The sequence below is a fragment of the Dunckerocampus dactyliophorus genome, chromosome 15 (assembly GCF_027744805.1).
Source record: "Dunckerocampus dactyliophorus isolate RoL2022-P2 chromosome 15, RoL_Ddac_1.1, whole genome shotgun sequence".
NCBI lineage: Eukaryota > Metazoa > Chordata > Actinopteri > Syngnathiformes > Syngnathidae > Dunckerocampus > Dunckerocampus dactyliophorus.
The window spans coordinates 21,184,881-21,211,703 of record NC_072833.1 but is presented as its reverse complement, the minus strand read 5'-3'; the positions used below and the strand labels follow the sequence as shown (position 1 = coordinate 21,211,703).

The 26,823-nt window shown below is 44.9% G+C and overlaps 1 protein-coding gene and 1 long non-coding RNA gene across 2 annotated transcripts; one reads left to right on the top strand and one right to left on the bottom strand.

The window, feature by feature from the left end:
• The first annotated feature begins 13,777 nt into the window (after positions 1-13,777).
• On the top strand, positions 13,778-17,303 carry LOC129168550 (uncharacterized). The gene is made up of 5 exons (XR_008566276.1): positions 13,778-14,395; positions 14,460-14,499; positions 14,619-14,745; positions 14,891-14,965; positions 15,074-17,303. It is a non-coding gene; the product is annotated as an uncharacterized LOC129168550 (long non-coding RNA).
• Positions 17,304-22,143: 4,840 nt separating this feature from the next.
• On the bottom strand, positions 22,144-26,560 carry LOC129168549 (uncharacterized). Its single transcript, XM_054753975.1, has 8 exons — positions 26,511-26,560; positions 25,743-26,005; positions 25,592-25,663; positions 25,424-25,522; positions 25,288-25,341; positions 22,969-23,005; positions 22,788-22,904; positions 22,144-22,683 (listed from the first exon to the last, which is right to left on the bottom strand). The coding sequence occupies exons 2-8, from the start codon at positions 25,983-25,985 to the stop codon at positions 22,415-22,417; spliced, it is 891 nt and encodes a 296-aa protein (XP_054609950.1). The 5' UTR covers positions 25,986-26,005; positions 26,511-26,560; the 3' UTR covers positions 22,144-22,414.
• Between the last annotated feature and the right edge of the window lie 263 nt (positions 26,561-26,823).

The following is a 26,823-nucleotide window of genomic DNA, read 5'->3' as shown; positions in this document are numbered from 1 at the left end:
GCGCCAAGGTGTGTATGTGATGTCATTCTTTTGTAGTCGTGTTGTTTCTCCATCATGAGTAATCAGATGTTGCCATTAACAGCTGCGTATAATACAATTACAGTCAAACCTGTCTTAGCGGCCACCTGTATATAACGGCCACATGCCTATAGCGGCCACTGAAAAATCCCCCGCAGAGAATGTACGTGTTATAGACCCTGTGTATAGCGGTCGCCTGTCTAACGCAGCCAGCGGCCACCCATTTAGTATTGTTACGGCGATCAGCTGTTTTGCCGGCTGATGCGCGAGCCCGCGAGTGCAGCGGCCCTGTGACGCGCTCGGCAACAGGCGGAACCCTGTTTAGATTAGTGCAGGTTTCTTTAAGAGAGCACTTGGTAGGGCACATCCACTCCCGTATTCAACCAGGTTACTAGAGAGGGGTTTTATACAATTCGGCGTTAGTTCGGCCAGTCAAGTCACATGATCAAAGCCAATTTACTTTCATGGAAAGTTACAGCGGTGAGCGCTCCCGTCTAATCGGCTGGTGCGCGAGCGCGCTAATTACGCAGCTGTGTCAAATTAAGCAGAGTAAAGAGACGCCACTACATAGCAGAACAAAGGTTTTAGTTCCTCCACAGAGCTGTGAGAATACTACCAACAAGAGCTGAACGGACAGCCGGTAAGATCACTTTCTATTTTCTTTGTGGATGTGCGGCACTTGTTGCGCTGCTGTGGCATTGGAATGTGGGGCAAGGTGCTTTGTGTAATGTTGGCTGGGTAAACAGTTGCGTATGGGGGAAATGAGTCACTTGGTTCACTGCTAGATAATCATTTTATATCGGATATGGATTGTAAATATGTGCCTGTAAAATTTGTGGTTAATTAATTCGGTATTTATTAAGTTGTGTTGGCTTTAACTTGTTCCATTAATTCATTGTTTCCCGTGGTTGAAAATGTATTTTTATGCATTCACACTGAAATAATTCATTTAAAATCTGTTTTAACTTAAAAGGAGAGAATTTAATCTATTTTCATGTACTTGTGTAATGGTTAATATTTAAGGGTTTGATAATTAATTGTGTTGTATTAATTGTTCATTATTATGGGTTTTGATAATTATTTGATTTGTGAGTACTTGGGTATAAAATGTTAATCATGTGGTGTTTGTCATTTTAAGGTTTTTCACCTACTGAAAAATAAAAGGAAAAAGGAAAAACAGTCTGGGCTTATTGAGTGAAGTCCTGCTTAATTGTTCAGCGTTGGTACACCCCTTCAAGTGTGGGGAGCACGGCAAAAAACAAAAACACTTGACAAGTATCCCTTGGTCAATATCTGACCGCATATAGCGGCCAAAATACCGACTCAAGTAGAAGCTTCATGCACGAAAAAGTTTGGTTTTTGAATCAATGAAGCCGTTGTGTGTAGACTTTAATTAGTGAGTCCTCGCTCAGTCACAATCATTCACAAGATCCACACAAACTGTCAGTTGTTCCACATAAAAAAGCAGTCTTCTAGGAGCACGCTACTACAGTGACACCGTTTATTTCCTGGTGTGAGCCAATGTGCAAAGGTCAATACTGTAATGCCCTTGTTGTGGGGAAGGAGAGACTCACGTCGCTGACACACTTTAATGGCTTTATTATCAGCGGAGAACACTGCAGGACTTTACATCCACGCCAACATCACACACTTCCCAACTCTCTCCACACTGACAGCTAGCACTCAGCCTAGCTCTCCTGCTCGGGACGCCCACCGTCACTTCCCGATGAACTAAAGCTGTAATGACACTCTGCCGTATATATAGTAGCACAGCTTTGTTCTGTGGGGGGTGTAGAATAACAAGCCTAGTTGTTCTTTACAACTTTTATCTGTAGTCCCACAGTGTCCTCTACTGGTCAACATTCAAAATGGCCGCCAACCTGTCTATAACGGTCACCTGCCTATAGCGGCCACTTTTGCCGTTTCCCTTTAGTGGCCGCTATAGACATGTTTGACTATATACACATTTTATTCTATTTATATACATGTCAGATAATGACGTTTGCATATTTGGCAGTGAGACCTGAAAGCAGTTCTGGATGGCTCAGCATGCTGTGTTTTACAGAGTCCCACTGACGCCAAAGCAGCCTGGACTTCCTTACACGGGCATGCTGGGCAAACGCCTTCACCCGAGGTAGGCCCGCCCTGCTTGGCTCTGCTCTGTTGACCGTGCGAGCACGTATAGCTCCCAGGAAGTGTTTGTGGGGGTGTTCCGAAAGAGGTGTGGTTGGAGTTGCTGATTCCTGGCCAGCAAGACAATATGCTCATCTGTCAACAACACTTCACACGGGACTGCTTTGTCAATATGGGCCAACACGAAGCCAAACTATCAGCCAAAGTGTTGCTGAAGTCCGACAACTTTCCAGCATTGGTGGTGTTGAAGAGTCAGAAGAGCAAGCTGTAAGCAACAATGTATAAGTATCCTAATGTGTTTATTTTGGTAAGTCATCGGACTAAAGGGTGTCCTCTAGGGTGTGACCAATCACAGCAGAGTGGGCGTACCTGGGGTGGAGTAAATGACACGGAGGCAGGAAACACTGCAGGAAGAGTCTGGTCCCCTTCAAGTGGACGTAACCACCACGATGTCATCAAAGGAATGAAAGAAAGCCTTGCAAAATTAACAAATTGTGCCCATCATTATTCAGGATCACAGCAACATTTAATGGGCCCCTGCTTTGCCCAAGACCCGCCCCGCCAAGGAAACTTTGCTGAAATCACACCAGCTCTTAAACCCTTGCTAGCTTGCTTGACCAATGGCGGCCTGTCAGTTCCACAATGTGGCTCCAGGGCGTCAGAGTGGAGTTTACCTGGGGGGGGATGACGCCTCCACAGATGACCAGAATGTGGGGCCTATTGAGCTTGCGCAGCTCCTTCATTAGCTCTGGCACCAGCGTCTTGTGACCAGCGGCAAGCCCCCCAGGTAAACTTCACCCTGACGCCTTTGAGAATGTGATAGCAGTGTGCTGGAATCCCAAAATCCTCCCAGCTGGTACATGATATGGGAGGACATTAGTGCCATTTCATAATTGCAGCTGAGCAAACAGTGAGAGCTGTATCGTCAGTGACAGCAGCATGTGTTGGGAGGAAGACTCTTCCAATCTAAACATCATTTCATACTGACTGTGTTCATATTTGCCTGTGTTTAACTGAATTGAATTGTTGTTTTCAATCAATGACTTTTTCAAAATGTTTTGAAAAAGTCAAAATGTTTGATACAGCTCTCACTGTTTGCTCTTCCAATCTAAACAAACAGTGTGAGCTGTATCGTCAGTGACAGCAGCATGTGTTGGGAGGAAGACTCTTCCAATCTAAACATCATTTCATACTGAACACAGCCAGTATGAAATGATAAATGTCATTCAGTTAAACACAGGCAAATATGAAATGGCACTACTGTCCTCCTGGGGTCACGTGTCCAGCTTCAGTGGTGTCTGGCTGAGCGTACGTCTATAACGAATGATTATAGTCATCAATGGAATGATTATAGTCATCATTCATTCCGACTATAAGGAATGATTATAGTCATCATTCGAATGATTATAGTCATCATTCATTCCGACTATAACGAATGATTATAGTCGTCATTCATTACGACTACAACGAATGATTATAGTCATCATTCATTACGACTATAACGAATGATTATAGTCATTCATTACGACTATAACGAATGATTATAGTCATCATTCATTACGACTACAACGAATGATTATAGTTATTCATTACGACTCTAACGAATGATTATAGTCATCATTCATTACGACTATAATGAATGATTATCGTCATTCATTACGACTATAACGAATGATTATAGTCATTGATTCGTTGTAGTTGTAATGAATGACGATAATCATTCGTTATAGTTGTAATGAATGACTAGAATCATTCGTTATAGTCGTAATGAATGATGACTATAATCATTCGTTCATTACGACTATAACGAACTATAACGAATGACTAGAATCATTCGTTATAGTCGTAATGAATGATGACTATAATCATTCCTTCATTACGACTATAACGAATAATTATAGTCGTCATTCATTACGACTATAAGGAATGATTATAGTCATCATGTTATGATGGTGTTTGTCGCTCTGCTGCCGCCTGCTGTGTTTTTACTATCAGTGCAACCTCAGCCGGTATGGGTGGAGTTCCCAGCGCACACCTGTAGGCAATCTCATCATGCGCCCTTTATATACCCGGCGGCAGCAGTGGACCTTTGCCAGATTGTACTCCTTTGCTTTGCTACCTGTACCGCTTTGTCCGGCTCCTTACCCGTTACCCTGCTTTCTGGCTCACCTCTATTTCTCCCTGCTCAGAACTATTACCTGCTATACGTATTGCTGTTCCAGCTCAGGTTTGCCTGTAGTGTTTCTTAGTTATATTATAGTTACTCCCTGTCGGCCTTCTGCTGACAGCGTTTTGTGTTTCTGCTTTTGGTTTGTTACTTTTGCCTGTGTTGTACTTTTCCCCCCGTTTCGGGACACCTTGTGTTGTTAAATATCTTTTGTATCTATTTTTGGACTGTATCTCTGCGTTGGGATCCGCCCCCTTTACAAGTGGCCTCTCCCACTTGTGACAGAACAATCTGGCTTCCATCAATCAGTCACGCTTCCTGTTTACGCTCCGCCATAACTGACACCCCCGTTACTCCCGTCAGGGAGGAGAGTATAGATTTAACAGAGGTAGCCGCGGTTTACCATGACCTTTTTCAGCAAGGACCGTGCCCAAACCCTACCCCCGCACCGCCCTTATGATTGTGCCATCGAGCTTTACCGGATGCTACCTTACCCAATGCTAAGCTATATAATGTTTCTGCTCCAGAGCAACAAGCTCAACAAGTTTCTTGTAGAGGTTGACGCATCGGATACGGGAGTGGGAGCCGTTCTGTCGTTCATGGTCATCACTGACCACAAGAATCTCGCCTACATCAGGACGGCACAAAGACTCAACGCCCGCCAAGCTCGGTGGTCTCTATTTCTCACCTGTTTCAATTTTTCTATTACTTACAGACCCGGGTAACGCAATATCAAGCCTGATGCGCTGTCCAGGACGTTTGTGTCTATGGAAGAGGAGGCGGCACCAGAGACTATTGTAACTGTGGCTCGTGTGTTGGGGGCTGTTCAGTGGGAGGTGGAGAGAAGGGTGTCCGAAGCAACCCGCGGCACGGAACCACCGGAGGGCTGTCCATCTGGAAGGCTATTTGTCTCACAGGGCCTGAGGTCGGACGTAATACAATGGGGGCACTCTTCCAAGATGGCGTGTCACCCTGGGGTCAGTCGCACACAGTCGGTGGTGGCACAGAGGTTTTGGTGGCCTTCCATGGTGACGGACATTAAGGAGTTCGTCGCGGCCTGCTCTGTCTGCGCCAGAAGCAAGACCTCTCATCGTCCTCCCTTGGGACTCCTTCAATCATTACCCATCCCGTCCCACCCGTGGTCCCACATTGGCCTCGCCTTTGTCACAGGACGACTACCAGCCACCCGAGGTAACACGGTCGTTTTGAGCATCGTGGATCGATTTTCCAAGATGGTCCATTTCATCGCCCTGCCAAGACTACCTTCTTCGCTAGAAACGGCACGCCTACTGGTGAGACACGTGTTTCGTATCCATGGCATACCACGTGATATTGTGTCCGACAGGGGTCGTCAATTCACTTCCCGAGTATGGAGGGCGTTTTGCAAGACATTGGGGGCATCAGTCAGCCTATCCTCAGGTCACCACCCCCAAACTAACGGCCAGACAGAGCGGGCCAATCAGGATCTTGGAGCGGCGTTACGATGTGTTTGCCACCAGCATCCGTCATTGTGGTCCTCCCAACTCCCCTGGGTGGAATATGCCCACAACACCCTCACAAGCTCAGCCACAGGTATGTCACTGTTTAAAGTTGCCTACGGTTACCAGCCTCCGTTGTTCCCTTCACAGGAGTCGGAGGTAGCAGTACCATCTGTGCAAGTACACCTTCGCCGCGCCCAAAGAGTCTGGCAAGAGACTATCGCGGCACTCAACCGGACAGCTGCACGCAACCAACGCCTGGCGGATCGCCGTAGCACCTAACTACCAGGTAGGCCAGGAGGTGTGGTTATCAGCCAAGGACTTGCCCTTAGCGGGAACCAGCACGAAGCTAGCCCCGAGATTTGTGGAACCTTTTCCGATCTAAGCCATCATCAGCCCCTCCTCCATCAGGCTCAAGCTCCCATCATCACTCAAGGTACACCCAGTATTCCACGTCTCCTGCCTCAAGCCAGTTTCCTCCAGCCAGCTGTGCCTGCCGGCCGAGGCGCCGCCCCTGCCGTGTATGATCGATGGCCAGCCAGCTTACACTGTGAAGGCTCTTTTGGACTCCCGTAAGAGGGGTAGAGGGTTTCAGTATCTGGTCGACTGGGAGGGTTACGGTCCTGAGGAACGTTCCTGGGTCTCCCGCTCCTGTATCCTCAACCATTCCCTCATTAGTGACTTCCACCGTCTTCACCCTAGTAAGCCAGGTAGGTCGTCAAGGGACGCCTTATAAGCGGGGGGAATACTGTTACGATGGTGTTTGTCGCTCTGCTGCCGCCTGCTGTGTTTTTACTTTCAGTGCAACCTCAGCCGGTATTGGTGGAGTTCCCAGCGCACACCTGCAGGCAATCTCATCATGCGCCCTTTATATACCCGGCGGCAGCAGTGGACCTTTGCCAGATTGTACTCCTTGCCAACCCTTGCTACCTGTACCCCTTCGGCTCCTTACCCGTTACCCTGCTTTCTGGCTCACCTCTGTTACTCCCTGCTCAGAACTACTACCTGCTATAAGTATTGCTGTTCCAGCTCAGGTTTGCCTGTAGTGCTTCTTATTACGACTATAACGAATGATTATAGTCATTCATTACGACTATAACGACCGATTATAGTCATCATTCATTCCGACTATAACGAATGATTATAGTCATCATTCATTCCGACTATAACGAATGATTATAGTCATCATTCATTACGACTATAACGAATGATTATAGTCGTCATTCATTCCGACTACAACGAATGATTATAGTCGTCATTCATTCATCATGTTGTGCGCAAGAATCTTGACACAATCTCTTTCAAGCCAACAACACACACACACTTTTATTTCACTTTGTTTATTTTCTTTGGGATGGTTGTTGGCCATGACTGGGGTCACATGTCTGCTCTCACCCCCCGAGCCATGAAACCCCATAGTGTTTGTTTAGAAGCAGCATGTTCTTCCATCTTCTCTCATTCAGATCACAGAAAGACTGGAGTCAAGTGGTTGAAGGGAAAAGGCCTCCTTATCCTCTTTATCGTGGTGCTCCTCTTCATAGCCATCGAAGTGGGATGGATTCCTTTGCCTTCCTGGCTGTGGACGACACGCATGGACCGCATGGAGCAGGTGGAACAAACACACCTGGTACCTCATTTGCATGTACTGCAGCAGTACTGACACTGATGTACTTCTCGGCTCTGACTGGAAAGATGAACAACCTGAAGACTGCAAACACCATTCAGGTAGAAAATCACACGTGGGTACTTCATTAGCATGTATAGACAGGAAGTACTGCAGTAGTACTGACACTCATGTACTTCTAGGCTGAGACTGGAAGGGTGGACTACCTGAAGACTGCAAACACCATTCAGGTAGAAAAACACACCTCGGTACTTGATTAGCATGTAGAGACACTGCTTGAGGCGAGTGACCCACAACATGTTCACCTGCAGGATCTGAAGGAAAGTATGGAAACTCTTGAAGATGAGAAAACGGTAAGAACACACCTGGATGCTGAATTACCATGTATACACCATGTACTGCAGTAGTACTTATACTCATGTACTCTCATAGAATCTAACCACACGTGTGGACAACCTGAAGACTGCAAACACCATTCAGGTAAAAAATCACACCTGTGTACTTGATTAGCATGTATAGACAGTACTTATATGTACTCTCATAGGATCTAAAGGCGCCTGTGGACAAGCTGGATGCCATGTCAGGTAGGTCAGAAAGGGTAAAGGTCATAGGAGTGTAGGTGACCTATGACCTGACACCTGATGTGTCCTGCAGACAAACGTAAGGTGTGGTTTACAGCAGGAGGGGGCGGCAAAAAGACACGTGATGGCACGGTGATCTTTGAATACGTGTACACCAACGAGGGTAACGCCTATGATGCCAACACAGGTAGGATGCCACCTGACTGCTAACTAGCATAGCATTTCTTCATAGCTCCTTACCTCTTTGACAGCACTGCTGGGGGTGGGGCACTAACGAAGGTGTGATTGTCCTCCTGCAGGCATTTTCACAGCCCCCTACAAGGGTGCCTACGTCTTCACCTTGAACTACCAATCAGATGGTGAGAAGATTGGTCTAGGTGTGTATAGGGAGAAAATGGATGGGAACAGAGACATGCTGATGATCCTGTGTGACAACACCGACACCAAAGGGGAGTGGTACATGACCTCCACCAGCAGGATGGTTGACCTGGAAGATGGAGACAAGGTGTACGTCTATGCTGATAGTGGCCATGTACTTACATCTACTAGTGCTAGCATATTCAGTGGCTTCCTGGTGCATCCCATGTAAAGTGGAGCCGGGTGCATCATCCATGATATCACGGATATCAGGGCAGTATCGCTATGGATGGATGCTTTTATGTGTATTCCATGATATGGTGTGGTTAACGTTCCATGTGTGTTTATGGGTATTGAAGGGCGTACAGTTGGCGTGTGGGCTGATGCCACCTACTGGTAACGCTTGTCATATTTGCTAGTATTCTGCTCTATATTGTTTTCCTAAAGGGACTGTTTGCCAACATCCCGCCCTCTTCCTGTGTTAGCACGTAAGGCTATTGCTAACATGCTAGCTGCGGGTGATCTTTGTTCCCTATTTGTTCCCTTGAAATGTTGGCATGATTTGCCAACCATGCGCCCTGCTAATGGATCTTTTTCTGGATCATTCTGGATACGATGCCAACATACCGGATGCCAGCAGACGTGTCCTTTCTTTGCAATCAATAAAGTTGTGTTGAAGTTGGCCACACCCATGGCTACATGGTGGTGGTCTATGCCCATGCTAATGTCATAGAGCGTATTGATGACATGTATTTCATGAATGATCACATGAATAAATCCTGTTAGGAAAACAAGTGCATCTTTCATGCTGATGTTTTGGTTTAAATGTACAAATGGAAGTGAAATCCAAGGCAGAGGACACGTGTACGTTGGGAATGTACATGTCTACATTGGCCACTAGGTGTCACTCATTACAATCACCGTCAGAACACAGGCTACTGTTGCTGGGGAACACATTTACTGTGACACACAGCAGCACCAGTCTCATTCATCATGTTTCATTGTTGGAGTGCAAAGGTGACATAGGGGTGCTATCTCATGTCTGGAGGGCTCTAATGCTAGACGGCCACCGACCCGTACGCACACATTTTATCCAAAAACATGATAGTATGGACTTTATGTGACAATACTTGATGACAGTAGATATTTAAGTGCAGTCACATTAACATTGAACACCTGCTCAGATCAAACATGCTTCAAATTGTACCAACTTCCAAATGGTGGATAGGAGTATAGAACAGCACTTCATCTCCCACAACACCTTGCTTTGCTTTAGCAAGGCCTTCAAAAGGCTGTCCACACATTTTACACATAAAATAAATGGATGTTATTATCAATCACAGAAGGCCACCGCTGCTTCATATTTGGACGTGTGTCATATGCTAAATGTTCGTATCTGTACCTTCCATCTGGAAGAAAAATGTAGATTCAAAGCATCTCGATAACCTCCGCCAAGCGCAAGCGCAGCACAGACGTCGTGTTTATGTTGGTTTGTGTTCAAAATAACTTGGAAAGTTCTGAATGGATTGGATGAAGTGGTCAGGAATTGTGGAGGACGGGATACGGAAGAGCGGGTTACATTTTGGGGGGGATTCAGATCACCGTCTGGATCCGGGTATCGTTCAAAAGGATTCTTTAACATTGCGAGACAGGACAGTGGTCGACATTTGTGCGTATAACTCCAATAGAGCAAAAAATGGTCGGAGCACTTGTTTGGGGCATTTAGCCTTCATGCTAACGTTAACATTGTTACGTAGTAGTGGAATCCAAAATGTGGAGACAGAGCTCCCGTGGAACAAAAAGTTTATTAACAAAGTGTCCACAATATGGCAAAAATAGAAAACAAAGCACGACTAAATGACACCTGGACCTTGTCACGGAAAAATGATAGAAAAACAGAAATGGCTGCTAAGCACGGATACAGAGCAGGAAAAAGATAGAAAAACAAGAACCAAAAGTGCTGCATCAAAACTAGCAGAAATGGTTTCAGGAACAAAGTCCACTGCTGGAGAAAGCCTAGCAGGGAACAAGGCACTTCCAAAAATACTGCCAAGGAAATAGAGCAGAAAGCAGAACCCGCTGGAAACAGGATTTCTGGAAGGAGCAGGGCACTGTGGCACGGTAGGTACCAATCTGGCACTGAGGTGGTGTCTTCACACAGCTTAAGAAGGCTGCTAATCAGCTCATCAAGGTGGCATGGAGGTGTGCTGCAAACATGTTAGCATTGCTAGCGTGCTACTATGAGCTATCTTATATACTGTCATGCTAGGTATCAGCATGCTAACATTAGAATAGAACCTTTAGCCATGTTCCTAGGTAGACACTTATCATTAGCATTAACAACATGAGCATGCTATCATCGTTCTACTAACATTTCCATGGACTAAACAAACAAAACTCCCACTGCTGGAACAGCCAAGCAGGGAACAATACTCACCAGATACAGTACAAGGTGACCAGGAAGTAATACCAGCCGGGAACTACAAGATGCTGACATGAACAGGGAACAGGCGAGTAGCAAGTAACAACCTGGCAACCACAGGCAAGTGTGTGCTGCTTCAGAAGCGCTGCTGAATTGGCTGCACGTGTGCACAGGTGGCTCCTCCCAGGCCAGCCGGCCTTGCACTGCAACCAAGCATCGACAGGTGGCAGCAGAGCAGCAAGACAGATCATGACAGTTCGATGATTCTCGCGGATGAACAAGTCTTTTTTTCTCCACTTTTTCACTCTTGCTGGGAATTTTGTTGGGTTAGATTTCAAGGTATGGCAAACTTGCTCTTCATTTTGTTGTTTAGGCTTGTGACTGGCTTCAGAAGCACATGTTTTAAGCTAGGCATGGGCGTTTAAGATAACTTAGCAAAAAGTACTATACTTAAAGTTCATTTCATTAAGCATGCTCAAGTAGAAGTATCGCAAGTACATGACAGACCATGGACTTTTACTGTACTACACAGTATACTCAATTTATACTTTTTCAGACTAAATTAGAACATTTGAAGTTTACTTTAAAGAGTGTACTTTAAAAGTGTACAACAAGTACACTCAATGGTATACGACCAGTGTACTTGGTATATCCCTCTAGAATACCACCAGTACACTTATCTACATACTACCATTGTACGAGCTATATACTCCAAGTCCCTATTTTTAGTTTATTGTAGTATACTTAGATAAACGTTGGTTATTTGACTAGTTGGCTTGTTCTACTTGGCATATTACTATTTGTAGAGTTGAAGTGTACTCCTAAAGGATTCTTCAAGTGTAGCTGTACCACATGGAAACATTGACCAAATCACAAGACAGAATGTTGAAAACAAGTGTGATGTATGATGATATCTTTCACTAACAAAAACCTAGAAGTCCTTAAAAGTCCTTCAAAAGGAAAAAGAGAGACCTGAAGGTCAAGTCCTTGTGCACATGCTTGTAAAAATGTCAACACAAGAGCATTTTCAACTGAGAACAAACGTGCTTCCTTGTCAAGAAAGGGAACAGAAAAGTGCACATGTTTGGAACCAAAATCAAGAAGTAGATGAAAACCAAATGTGTACTTGTATGTCTTCTTTTCATCGACCTGCTTGGCCTAGCTCATATTGTTGCATTTCTTTCTACTTAGACGTCCCACATCTTGCATGGGGGTGTCACGAAGTTTGGTGTCTGCGTGGGCAGTGAGTAGAACACATCCAGAAGCAAACATGACACCAATGTTCTTGTTATCCACGCCCACCATGAACACACGTCATGGCAGGGAGGATGCTTTATCAGCTCATGCAGTCAGCCACACCTGTTACCAAAACATGACAACCCCGTCACTTAGACTGAATAAGACAGAGTGGTAACTGAGTGGCATCACATGGAAATCCTCTGGAATGACGACACCTGAACACATCAATTGTTGACCATCACCATCGTACTTCCCTGTTGTTCCAATGTTGCCTTAAAAATGCACTCACCAAATATAACATCAAGCTAGGCTTTCATCTTTGTGGGCCCCTGACCGCCTCCCACTCAAACTTAACTTGGACAATGTGTCTTTACCATAGATGAGCACCGCAAGACCCCCCATGTACAATGACAGCAGAGACTTCAGCTTTTGTATGGGGACCTGCCGTAAGAGGCGCCTGCTAAACATTAGAATATGACTCACTGAAGAATGACTCAACAATTCCATATGTGTTCATCAGTGCAGTGAATATGCATAGACCTACAGTCTATAGACTAACTCTACTACAGGACACATTTGGGGCGTCATGCCTTCAACAGAACATTTCCTAATCCATCATGAACAGTGCTGGGCTGGGCCATGCGGACCCAAAACTCATATCCCATACATGTATGTTGGATATCAACACACCATGTCAAAGTCACTTTAGACTAAATCTAATATGCATGCAAAGTCGTTTAATTCACATTTAAAACATCATAGAGAAAAAATCAAAGAGTTCCTTTTCTCTTTGAAGTAAAGATAGAAAAAGTCAAACATCATCATCAACCTTCTTTCTAACAAACCTTCAGCTATGCGCTAATCCTCAGTTCACACAAAAAGCACAAAACACCAAATAGGACATCAAGTGCCCCGTTGAAAAGAACATGTTTAAATGTCAGCAGTGTGTCCTTTCTGCTATTAGCAAACAGCATTATTTTAGTTTGACCTAAAAGGATAGTCATCTATTTTTATCAAAGCATCTTTTTAGGATGGCCATGTCATCTGTGACTTCATGAATTAGCTCTTGTGTGCTTTCCCCCCCAAAAAATAATAATAACTTGAAGTCTTTTGTCACTTTACAGATGTCATGAACAGACAAATGAAACCGCTTTGGACCCAATATGAAGTTATTACTCAAAAATGATCCCTGGGCTCAGTACTGAGTAGTCATGTCATGAAGATGAACATAGATTTCTGTTTTAGATCCTGCTCAGTAAAACAGGACGAGATCCACCCCGGTGGCATCGAGGATGCGTGGATCTCCACTATGCAGTGTGCAGTGGGAGCTGACGGCTGCACAGGCGGCTTTTGAGTGCTTGGAGGGCGGGGCGGACCTCTCAGGAGCATCCCCTGCCGCTCAGTGACAACACACAAACTGCACAACAACACATACTTTCACTTTGAAATCCCCAAATAGCAGAAAACTCCCCAAGGACGCCAGAAAAAGTATCTTGATTGACGCACGGAGGAAGCCGAAGCTCACGGTAGTGAGACCAGCTTAAATCCAGTCTATTTTGATATGAACAATATGTTTGTGTTATATGAAAAGAAATATTGACATTGGAATAATATGGATCTATGGCCCAGCTCTAGTATACTGTACATCTATACCAGGGGTCACCAACGTGGTGCCCGCGGGCACCTCATGTGGTCGTGGGGGACTACCAAGCCTGCTTTTCATTCAGGTTTTCAGTTAATAATGAAAGAACAGTAGAAAGAAATGCATTCTGAAATACAAAATGTAAGTTGTGGACACCAGCATTTTGTTAATGTTCTGGTGAAACAAACATATTCACTTTGTTTGGGTTTAAAATATGCTCTGAAAAGAAATGTTACAAAAATGAGTAGCTCTTGGCCATTTTCATTTTGTAAAAGTAGCTCTCACAAGGAAAAACGTTGGTGACCCCTGATCTATCCTGTACACGTTGATGAATATGCTTTCTTTCTAACTTGTGTGTACAATCAAAAGGTGTAGAGGGAAACAGTACAGCAAACCTTCCCACACCAACCAACACATCCACTATCAATGCATCTTCAGGTATTCACCACATCATCAGAGTCAGACAACACTTGAGCAGAGGCGGGTGCACAAACTGGTGGGTGTCCAGATGGTGTGGGTGTTGATCAGGGGATGCATGTGTTGACATCACAACTGGGATCTTTTGTATGACCACCATCAGCGTTGTCACTCCTGCTGGAAGCTCTGTGAAGGAATGAAAACAAGGCAGCAAAAGCTTTGTTTTCACACCATTTTAAAACATGAAATGAGTCATTTTTGTTGTGAAGACCAGGAGCTGATGAGGCAGGAGCTAGGTGGCTGCTGCTGACACGCAGGTAGGATTTCCTTTCAATGAAATTGGCAGAAAAGATCACGTTTAATCTGCTTTTATTTCCAAAGGCAATTGATCCCCATGCACCATGTACAGTCTCATATGGAGGTATCTTCCCAAAATACAGCATGTTGGGATGATTGTGAATGCACTCATACCCATAGGGAATGGAAGTACCTGAGTAATAATTGCTATTTATGTTTGAACGCCCCACCCTTCCGGGATAGGGCAGAACTACAGGACAACACACGAGATCACATGAGTCGGCCCACTGCTTGCACTAGAGAAGTAACAGATGATGCCAACATTAGGAGCTCTTCCACACCTGGGCTTTTGGATTGTGCCCTTCAACAGGTAAACATGGAAAGGCACAGTTTTAGTCTCAGTAGAATTGTTGTGTTGCTAGTGTACATTCCCCATGTATCTGGGGAACCTTCTTATCCTGCTTGGTTCAAGTTGAAGAATCTTTCCTAAATGGTGCTGTCATTTACCCAACCAGGTACGTGATCATCAGCACCTGTCATGTGCCACGCCACTGATGGATGTTTCTCCCTTAACACAACAAGCAGTTGAGGTGGAAAGAACTTTGAAGTTGTCTGAACATTCAAGTTTCCACCTACACTGGTTGGACTTGACATAAAGGGAGTTCATCCAATTGTAGTTCATTGTTTCTCTTCTTCAGCTGGAGAATACCAGTCATGGTGATGATACCAACACACATGGTCACATGACTAACACTTGGACCCACGGAGAGGAAGACGTCAACAATTCCAGCAGCAAAGATGAACTTGATAGTGAGAACTCTTCCACGACCAGCCTGTTGGATGTGGACATTCAAGAGGTACATTGGGGTGGGGGATCCACTAGGCCAGGTTTGTTGGCATAGTAATACACCTCAGAGGGCCTCCAGTGACCCCCTCACCCAAGTGCCAACAGTGCCCACGTGTTACAATACATCTACAAGTAGTTCGAGGTTGAAGGCTCTAGTAATTTTAAAAGGTGTACACTAAGTCCCCAACTAAGGAACACAATTGGTTCCAGATGACCGTTCTTAAGTGGAATTGTTCTTAAGTAGGGGAAAAGGTAATATTACCAATAATATAGGTACTACATGTACGTGAATACATATACAGTATATATGTATGTATGTAAATATGAGTTTGGATGCAGTAGTAATATTAAACCAGGATAATGAATGAAAAAAACAATAATAAAAATGATATAATAATACGTAATGATAAATGTTATTTACCTTTGAGGAGGAGTGGTCGAGCATACGTCGTTGTGGTGGAGTTGGAGGAGGAGATATTGAAAAAAAGGACAAATGGTGGTGGTGGTTAGACTCTTCTAAAAGAGGTAGTGTTCTGTGCAGGCCCGTAACCAGGGAAGGTTCGGGGGGGTTCGAACAAACTCCCCTGCGGGCGACCAATGGTCTGCTTGGTTAAAAAAAAAAAAAAAAAAAAGCTGCTATCAAAGTGTGCAATTGTAACGGAGTGTAGATGTGCTGTGATAAATGATGGCAGAAGTGTTGCAACAGCGCCTGTTGCTGGTGAATAGTGGCATGTGCAAGTTGCTGCAGGAACTGCTCACAACTGTTAGAATGAGACATGGTGAGTCACGTTTTTGCACTGTCCGGGATATTTGGTGATGTAATGTTTACTGTGTGTTTAGATTTTGTCATGTACAATGTCATGTGCATTTGATAGTGTTCACTATTTGGAAAGAGCCAGTCTGCACTTTTGAGTGAAGTTTTATAGACTTTAATGCGAATCATTTATGTAAATGCAGATGATCCCGTGACCAAAGTCGACGCTCATCTGTCATTCCTCTGTAAAAGTGTTGTTCCAAGTAATATTCTATGTCATTGTGACTATGTTGTCTTCAATATGCGGTTTCTACTTGTTGGTACTTTGCTAATGCTAATTGCTGGGCCTCGTTTAGTATTGCACCACTGATCTGTATTATATATCTGGATAGCTCATTGGCGATGACTTGTGAAGGCAAATGGCCGCCATAATGCAACTCGCAAGAAACACTTCTCGGGCAAGCTTTTGCATTCATGGTGAACTTCTTTTATTAATTCGGATTGGACCCAAATTTCGACTTAAGATGCCTGCATGTCCAGCTATTAACTGCACAAATTGCCAGTTCAAAGGCTGTGGACGAACATTTCACGTGTAAGTATGATTGAAATGTAGATTTATGATTGATCATTTAAGGGTTTTGCACTATCTCTCAGATATTTTCGATCGTGTAAAATTCCTCTGATTAAATGTATGTCCAGAATTGATACGTTTATCGAGCTCTATGATAGCTAAGAGGAAATGTACTTTTTTGTTATATCATGACATATGTATTTCTTTAAGGGAGGAAGGTTGCGTTACTTGAAGGAATGGGAGAATCTCAGTGCTTCCATGATGCTTACCAGGCATTGTATACAGTGCAGTTAGCAAGCCAGTTTGCATACAATTGACCCGGCATGACCCTTCATTTGGATAAACAACCATTTTTTTTTTTTTTGCTGCTGAATGACTGACGTAAAAGGATTTATTCGTATGATATGTTCTGGAAAATAATATTACTGAACATGCATACCGGTATGTTTGAGATTGCAAACAACGTATTGTCTTACCCAAAGCATATGGTTTTGTTTCAGTGTTGTTTTTTTCTGTGTGTGTGTGTGTGTGTGTGGGTGTATGTGTTATGGTTACTGCTGCCAGACCACAACCAGTTGCCAGTTATTCCTTTGCCTACCCTGCGTCCTGTACCTTCTTTCCCTGGCTTCCAACTGGTCTCCATTGCTCCTTTCCTTGCTGCCATTGTGTTTACTAGTATCGTGTATGTTCCTGCTCTGTATGCCGTTTTTGCTACAGCTTTCTTATTTATTACTTAGTTTTTCCTCCTGCTTGCCAGTGATTTTTTGTTAGTACTTTTTGGCCTTTGCCCTGCGTACCTTAGTTATATTTTTGTATTTTTGTTGTATTTTTGCACCTTATTACCTACGGTAATAAAAGTGTATTTTTTCACTCAGCGCTGTGTCCATCTGCATTCTGGGTTCCCACTCTTGGCGTAAGCCAAATCGTGACATATTATACATTATGGTTATCACATATTATTGCTGTGGTTTTTGTTAAAATATATTTCTTTATCAGAAAAGAGGTTATTTCTATTTCATAACACAAACAAAAAAAAATCAGCAAAATGTAAAATGATTGTAAAACTTGTCTCTTTTATGATTCATATTTTGTACAGATGAGAGCATAGAGAATTGTATGAAAGTATGAAAAAAAGTAAAGGATCATGACCATGGATTTTAGTGGAAAAAAGGGATGGGATATGCAGTTCAAATGAAAATCTCTTGCTAGAGGAGTAAAACTATGCATTGCTATAGGGGAGTGCTGAGCCAGGGTGCACAGTACAATTTTGTCCCAAAGGCAATGAGAATTGGAAGGGAAAAAGTAGATTTAATATAGCCAAAAGATAGAGAATAACGTATCAAATGGTTTTTCAGGGACGACGGTTGCGTTACTTGAAGGAATGGGAGAATCTCCGCGCTTTTTAATTTAAAATATAGATCTTCTGCGAGCCTCTTCATCTGCTTTGTACACGATGTACGCTGTGCCAATGTCGACGAGATGTGTGAGTAGTAAGATGGCGTCTCTTTGGCTTCAGCGACTTGCACTCCGGCATGCGACGTATGAGCTATCCAGATATATTATACAGATCAGTGTATTGCACGCTGTGCAGCAGCAGCCATGTTGGCCACGTGAAATGTGTTCAGGGACATCATGCAAAATAAGTTTGAATGTGTTAACTTGTCCTGTATTGTAAATTGGATTACAAAATATTTCATTGTATGAATATCAGCACACCTGTGGAACACCCCTCCGTGAATCACCACCTTACTGTGGTGGAGGGGTTTGTGTGCCCGAGTGATCCTGGGAGCTACAGTATGTTGTCTGGGGCTATATGCCCCTGGTAGGGTCTCCGAAGGCAAACGGGTCCTGGGTGACGGGCCAGACCAAGAGTGGTTCAGAAGACTCTTATGAAGAAACACATGAGGAGAGACTGCATCTCGCCCGGACGTGGGATACCGGAACCTCACCCTGGAGCCAGGCCTGGGGGAGGGGCTCGTAGGCGAGCGCCTGGTGGTCGGGCTCTCACCCGTGGGGCCTGCCTGGGCTCAGCCCAAACAAGCCCCACGGGATCTCCCCCACCCCCGTAGACCCAACACATGCGAGGGAAACCATAAGGGTCCGGTGCATTGTGCTTTGGGTGGCGGTCGAGGGCGGGCGCCTGGGCGACCTGGTCTTCGACGGCCAAATGTGGTTCTTGGGACATGGAATGTCACTTCTCTGGTGGGGAAGGAGCCTGAACTTGTGAGAGAGGGTTGAGACATTCCGACTAGATATAGTCGGACTCACCTCGACCCACAGTTTGGGTTCTGGATCCAAACTCCTCAAGAGGGGCTGGACCTTGTTCTACTCTGGAGTTGCTGCTGGGGAGAGGCGGCGATCAGGTGTGGGCTTATTAATAGCCCCCCGGCTCGGTGCCTCTGTGTTGGAGTCATCCCCGGCTAACGAGAGGGTAATTTCCCTACGCTTTTGAGTTGGGGAAAGGGTCCTGACTGTCGTATGTGTGTACGCGCCGAACGGCAGTTCAGAGTACCCAGCCTTCTTGGAGTCCATCGGAGGGGTGCTGGAGAGCACCCCAACTGGTGACTCTGTCGTTTTGCTGGGAGACTTCAACGCCCATGTGGTTAATGACAGTGTGACCTGGAGGGGCGTGATTGGGAGGAATGGCCTCCCCGATCTGAACCCGTGCGGTGTGTTGTTGTTGGACTTCTGTGCGAACCACAGTTTGTCCATCACAAACACCATGTTCGAACATAAGGGTGTCCATAAGTGCACATGGCACCAGGACACCCTAGGCCGCAGGTCTATGATCGACTTTGTAGTCGTATCATCAGACCTGTGTCCGCATGTTCTGGACACGCGGGTAAAGAGAGGGGCTGAGCTGTCAACTGATCACCACCTGGTGATGAGCTGGATTAGATGGCGGGGGAGGATGCCGGACAGACCCGGGAGACCCAAACGTGTAGTGAGGGTGTGCTGGGAACGTTTGGCAGAGTCTCCTGTTCGTCGAGTCTTCAGCTCTCACCTCTGGCAGAGCTTCGCCTGCATCCCGGGGGGGCCGTAAGGTGGCCGGTGCCTGTCGTGGCGGTAAGCCCCGAACCCGATGGTGGACACCAGAGGTCAGGGCTGCCGTCAAGCTGAAGAAGGAGTCTTATTGAGCATGGATGACTTGTGGGACTCCTGAAGCAGCTGATAGGTACCGTCAGGCCAAGCGGCACGCAGATTCGGCGGTGGTCGAGGCAAAAACCCGGGTGTGGGAGGAGTTCGGTGAGGCTATGGAACACGACTTTCGGTCGGCCTAGAAGAGGTTCTGGCAAACCGTCCGGCGCCTCAGAAAGGGGAAGCAGTGCCCAGTCCACACTGTTTACAGTGGGGACGGGGGCCTGCTGACCTCGACTGAGGAAATAGTTGGGTGGTGGAAGGACTACTTTGAGGCCCTTCTCAATCCCACTGACATACCTTCCATAGAGGAAGCAGAGGCTGAGGACACGAACGTGGACAGTTCCATCACCGTGGCTGAGGTATCTGGGCTAGTCAAAACGCTCCCCAGTAGCAAAGCTCCGGGGGTGGACGAGTTTCGCCCTGAATTCCTCAAGGCTCTGGATGTTGAGGGACTGTCTTGGCTGACACGTCTCTTCGACATTGCGTGGAATTCGGGAACAGTACCTCTGGATTGGCAGACTGGGGTGGTGGTCCCCCTTTTCAAGAAGGGTGATCGGAGAGTGTGTTCCATCTACAGGGGGATCACACTCCTCAGCCTCCCTGGGAAAGTCTATTCCAGGTTACTGGAGAGAAGGGTACGACAGTTAGTCGACCCTCGGCTACAGGAATTGCAATGTGGTTTTCGTCCTGGTCGCGGAACACTGGACCAGCTCTACACCCTTGCAAGGGTACTGGAGGGTACTTGGGAGTTTGCCCAACCGGTCTACATGTGCTTTGTAGACCTGGAAAAGGCATTCGACCGTCTCCCTCGCAGTGTCCTGTGGGGGGTGCTCCGGGAGTATGGGATTGTTGGCACGCTACTACGTGCCATTTGGTCCTTGTACAATCGGAGCAGCAGCCTGGTTCGCATTGCAGCAGTAAGTCAAGCCTGTTTCCGGTGAACGTTGGCCTCCGCCAAGGCTGCCCTTTGTCAACGATTCTGTTCAGAATTTTCATGGACAGAATTTCTAGGCGCAGCCAAGGTGTCGAGGGAGTCCAGTTCGGGGGCCTTAGGATCTCGTCTCTGCTATTTGCGGACGACGTGGTCCTGATGGCTCCCTCCGGCTTGGGAATGAGGTCCTTCCCCAGGTGGAGGAGTTCAAGTATTTCGGGGTCTTTTTCTCGAGTGAGGGAAGTTTGGAGCGTGAGGTCGATAGACGGATCGGCGCAGCGTCTGCAGTAATGCGGTCGCTGTACCGGACCGTCGTGGTGAAAAGAGAGCTGAGCTGAAAGGCAAAGCTCTCAATTTACCGTTCGATCTATGTTCCTACCCTCACCTATGGTCATGAGCTTTGGGTCATGACCGAAAGAATGAGATCGCGGATACAAGCGGCTGAAATGAGTTTTTTTCGTAGGGTGGCGGGACTCACCCTAAGAGATAGGGTGAGGAGCTCAGAGTAGAGCCGCTGCTCCTTCACATCGAGAGGAGCCAGCTGAGGTGGCTCGGGCATCTAGTCCGGATGCCTCCCAGACGCCTCCCTGGTGAGGTGTTTCGGGCATGCCCAACCGGGAGAAGGCCCCGGGGAAGACCTAGGACACGCTGGAGGGATTATGTCTCACAGCTGGCCTGGGAACGCCATGGTGTCTTCCCGGTGGAACTGGAGGAGGTAGTCGGGGACCGGGAAGTCTGGGCTTCTCTACTAAGACTGCTGCCCCCGCGACCCGCACACGGATAAGCGGAGGAAAATGGAATGGAAAAAAATGAATATCAGCACACCTGTGAGACAAATGATAAAATGTGAAGATAATATTTTAAGGGGCATTAGAAAGGGTTAGCCAACCAATATACTATACCTTCGACAATATTACATATACTATATAGTCGACAATATTAAACAGCCCTACAGTTGCGTTATTACATAACCGTTCCGACAATAAAGTCAACATATTATGGCAATGAAGTCACAATATTGAGAAACAAAAGTTGCCAATAATGCAAACTTAGGTTGAGGATAAACTTTTTTTGGTAAAATGGCAGCTGTTTTTTCCATTTCAGCTGCGTGGTAGTGTTTTTTTATCTCAAAAATGGAACTTCTAATTGAACTTTGTGTACATTTTCTCATAACTACTTTATACCCAAAATATTTTGACCTCATTCGTGTATTGTTTACTGCATCCTAATCTTAAATAAATGACATCTTTTTTTCTATTTCAACCTAAAAAAAAGTTATATTTCAACTCCATGCTACTAAAATGTTATTCTCACAATATTACATTAGTCTTGTAAAATTGTTAAATTTTTGCGACCTTCTAAACACTTATTATATAGTTACCTTTAAACTCCTTTTACCCTCAGCGCAAACAAGTCATGTTTGTGAAATAAATATGTCTTCCAGCTGAGGTAAGCACTGACAAACTACTCTTGCCAAACTTGCTAAACTTTATTGATTTAATAAGGAAATCCAAACATCCAGCATTCAAAATGTTGTATCATCAAAGAAAAAAAAAAGCAGAACATCAGTGTTTCATCCAAAATGTAGCCTCAGTTTGCGTACAATATGGTACACTTCATGATCACAAAACATCTGTGTTAGCATCGTGCGCTTGCTAACAGAATGGCAACCGGGGAGGTCAGCTACGTTGCCAATCTATGATGCCATCAGCAAAAATTCTGACTGTTGAAATGGCTTCGGTTGGGAGTCGGGACCTTCTGGAATGAATTGACACTAACCAAGTTTCCATCTAGTTTACATGGGATGGATGAGGAAGCCGCTGAACATGCTTTGTTGGGTGTAACTCTGGACTCTGCCCTTATAAGCCTTGACATACACGGTGTCTCCACTCTCCAGTGGCATCACCAAGCTGCTGGTCTCACTGCCGTGATATCCTGCAGTGGGGTTATACAGCTGGCTCATGTCCTCCTCATTCTTATACACATACAGGTCAATGTCCCCCCCATGCGTGTGGATGGTGACGGTGAAGAAGTAGAGGCCCTTGATGCGTGCTGTGAAAATGCCTGCAGGGGACAATCACACCTTTGTTAGCGCCCCCCAGTGGTGCTGATTCAAAAAGCCAACGCGCTATCTAGAAATGCTATGCTAGTTAGCCGTGACATCAGACCTGTGGTATTGTCATAGTCGTCACCCTCGTTGGTCTGCACTTGTGAGAAGATCACCTTCTCCCCACTGTTGAATGTATTCTCATGTTTGATCATTGCTGAGAATACCACCGAACTGGCTGCAAGATGACACATCAAGGGTCAGGTCAAAGGTCAAGGGTGACCTTAGTCTTTCTGACCTACCTGCCGCTCCCAGCTTCGTCACTCGGGTGGTCAGACCCTGCAAGAGGACATGTCGTGGGTCACTGTGCTCAAGTACCGTCCATGTATGTCAGGGGTGTCCAAAGTGCGGCCAGGGGGCCGTTTGGGACAACCCCATCAAAAAGGAAACATTGTTAAGAAAAATGAGAAAGAAAAGTCAAACATCGTTAAGAAAAACAAGAAATAAAAGTCAAACATTGTTAAGAAAAACAAGAAAAGGTCTTAACTCAACAAGAATAATGTTGTAATAGGAGGAAAAATAACATTTTAGTAGCATAAAGTTCAAATATTGTAATATTAATCATACTTCATAGTAAGTTGTAGTATGATGAAAAAAAACTATTTTGGACGATGGAAAAAAACCCACAATTTTCTGACAAAAAAGTCCAAATATGAAAAGAAAACAGTCATATTCCAACAAAATACTAACATTTGATGGCAATTACGAGGAAACTTGTACAGTTCGCTGTGGATGTGAACAAGTCTAGAATTTAAATCAAATACTTTTAAAAATTGGATGTCATTTTAAAAAAATTGTAACATTACAAAATAAAGAAAACAAAGCTGAAATTTTTGGCAAATTAGGTTGCGGAAAATGAAAATAAAGTCAAAACATTTTGCCAATTACAGGAGAGAAAAATCGTTGCCAAAATGCTGTCATTTTAAGTCAATAAAATTTTAATATGAGAAAAAATAATGTCATTTTAGTTGTTGAAATTAATTAACAACTATGTTTTATGAGAAAACAAAGTTGTCATTTTTTCAAAATTGGGTCAAATTACAGAATAACTAATCGGGAATAAAAGTCAAGAACATTTTTCTGACAAAAGTCAAGAGAAAATCCTATTCCAAGTCCAATTTTTACAACAATAAACAGTAATCATAGATTTGAATTCAAGCTCTGTGGGAGTTAAAAAATGATGGGTTGAAATACACTCCTGCTCACAATCTTGGTTGAAAAATGTCTAGAATGATCATTTTGCACGTTTGGATCTTAATGAGGTTTTAAGTAAAGCTACAATATGCAAACACAAGAAGGAGGGTTGAGACAAAAAGCATTTTGAAAAAGTCATTTATTGAAAACAAAAATTAAACTGAAATAGGCGGCTGGGATTGTGGCGCTGGATAAGCAAGGTCTCTCGCAGCGTGCCATGGCTGCTGAGGTTGGGAGCAGGAAATCAGTCTTAAAAGTTTTGGAAAGATCCTGAGCATTATGGAACAAAAAAGTCAAGTGGTAGCCCCAAAAACATCACACCTGCGCTGAGCCGGAGGATCCCATTGGCTGTCCATCAAGACACAGGGCGGTCTTCCACCCTCATGAAGGCCCTCACTGGTGCCCACTGCTTTTTGTGTCACTCCCCCTTCTTGTGTTTGCATATTGTAGCTCTTCTTAAAACCTCATTAAGATCCAAATGTGCAAAAAGCAAAATCCAGCAAGTTAAACTGCTCTTAAGGTTTTGATCAGGAGTGTATGTAGAAAAAAGCTGAGATATACTTTTTCTTTCAATGTAGAGTGGTGTTAAAAAGTGTTTGCCCCCTTCCTGATTTATTTTGCATGTTTGGTCACACTTATGGTTGAGATCATCAAACAAATTGAAATATTAGCCAATGACAACACAACTCATCACCAAAGACCCCACAACAACATCCTAAGAACTGCAGCCCTCACGTGCCCCAGTTAAGGTCAGCGTTCATGACTACATAAGAACGAAAAAGAACATCATAGCAGCAGTAAAACATGGTGGTAGTGTGATGGTTTTCAGGACCTGCAAGACTTGCTGTGATAAATGGAAGAATGAGAATGTTCGGCCATCTGTCAGTGACCTCAAACTGCAAACAACTTGGGTTCTGCAGCAGGACAATGATCCAAAACACACCAGCAAGTCCACTAGTAAAGACTAGTCCAAGTCCTGACCTGAATCCTATTGAGATGCTGTGGCATGACAAGCTATCACAAACGCTTGATTGCAGTTGTTGCTGCTAAGGGGGGCCCGACCAGTTATTAGCTTTAGGGGACAATCACTTTTCACACAGGAACATGGAGCTTTGAATTTGTATACTCCTTTCATACAAAAACTGCCTTTTGTGCTCAGTTGTGTTGTCACTGACTAACATTTACATTTGTTTGGTGATATGAAACATTTAAGTGACCAGCAAGGGGGCAAACACGTTTTCACACCACTGTAGATAACTTCTGGCATGCTAAATATCCCAAATGTGCTCACATTGTGCAGGTGTTGTGGGTCACTCTGCTCAAGCAGTGTCTCTATATGCAAATTAAGCATCCAGGTGTGTTCTTACCGTCACTTGCTCCTTTTTCACTTTTTCAAGAGCGTCCACACGTGCCGTCAGAACCTACAGGTGAACATGTCGTGGGTCATTCGACCCTAGCAGTGTCTGTGTATGCAAATTTAGTATCCTGCTGTGGTCTTTTTACCTCAACTTGCGCAATTTTTGCTACTCCATCAATCTTCTCCGCGAGTGTGGTCAGACTCTGCATGGTTGCGGCTTGTGTTTCAACCATACGGGTCACATTCTGCACAAAGACTTTGAATACTCAGCACTCGCTTGTCCACGTGTGTAAAACTATCCAGGTGTGTTTTACCTCAATGTGGACGATAGCTGCTGTTCTTTCATCAAGCTCATCCACACGTGTCACCAGGTTCTTCAAGAGGGTCTGGGGTCAAATGAAGCAGCCATGTGTGTTCTGGGGTCAGTCCCATGCATGCACATAAAGCAGCCATGTGTGATCTTACCTTCAACTCATTGATGTCCTGTTTCATGGTTGTCAGTTCCTGCAGGAGGTTCTGGTCTGGGGCATCAGTGGCCCGGGTGCTTTGTGCCACGGCGACAGAGTCCCACGGCCAAGACAGGTTAGGCCACGGCCATGCAGTCGCCACAGCGACCAAGACAAGCGAAGTGACCAAGAAGAAGCCCGGGTGGACGGGGTTTTGTGGCTTCTTCTTGTGGGCGTGTGGGCCTTTCACCTTCCTCTGCATGTTGCAAGTTCTTCTGTGATCTGGGAACTGATCAATAAGTTTTTTCCAGTCCATAATCTGGAATTACCACTCAGGCTACACATTTTAGTGCTCAGTCAGTCGTAAGTATTGGGTCCCAACTTTTTGCAGGGAGGCCCACATAGTGAAAATTCAAAGGAGGCCATTAAAATGACACGGTTTCCTCTCATGAGTTTATTCTCCTAAATTTGAAACTTTTTTCTCTTAATAGTCCAGTGAGGTTCATGTGGCCCATCACACATGAAACTACCCAAATCTGGTCTGGAAAAAAAAGAGCTGTTTAGAATTTCCCTCTTAATATCTTGACTTTAATCTTGTGAAACTGCAGCTTTTTTTGCTGTTTTTCTTCTAAATCTTGTAAACGGTCTCGTACCATGACTTTAATCAAGTCCTATGTCAAATCGGAACCATTTTCCAGAAAGTTAAGGGGGTACTCCATTTACTGGCAGATGTGCAGCTTGTTCCAGTCAACAGTGTATTTTCCCAGCAACACCAGTACAGACTTACCAGTTGGCTGTGATGTCTTCTCTGCGGCTTCCAATCGCTTGTGCTGTGTCTGCTTCTCCTGCAGCTCACAACCAGCAAACGTGTACGTTCTTTATATCAAGCATGTCATGGAGTTATTCCAAAGCTGTGAAAGGACGGCTCACAGTCATTAAAGTCATAAAGGCGACGTGTCATGTAGCGTCATCATCGTCATCAGCTTTAATCCTATTAGCGATGGCGTCTGGTGTTTATGAACAAGATATTTCCAGGTAACTCCCAAGCCACCATGCAAAGTGAATGAAAACAGTCCACAGGAGGCATATTATATGTCATA

Bases quoted from the DNA above. Each gene is read 5' to 3' on its own strand.
- LOC129168549 (XM_054753975.1), bottom strand. From the start codon at position 25,985: ATGCAGAGGAAGGTGAAAGGCCCACACGCCCACAAGAAGAAGCCACAA. The intron at 25,342-25,423 runs GTAAAAAGACCA...GTTCACCTGTAG, and splicing joins CAAAAATTGCGCAAGTTGAG to GTTCTGACGGCACGTGTGGA. The intron at 23,006-25,287 runs GTAAGAACACAC...GTCCTCTTGCAG, and splicing joins TGAAAAAGGAGCAAGTGACG to GGTCTGACCACCCGAGTGAC.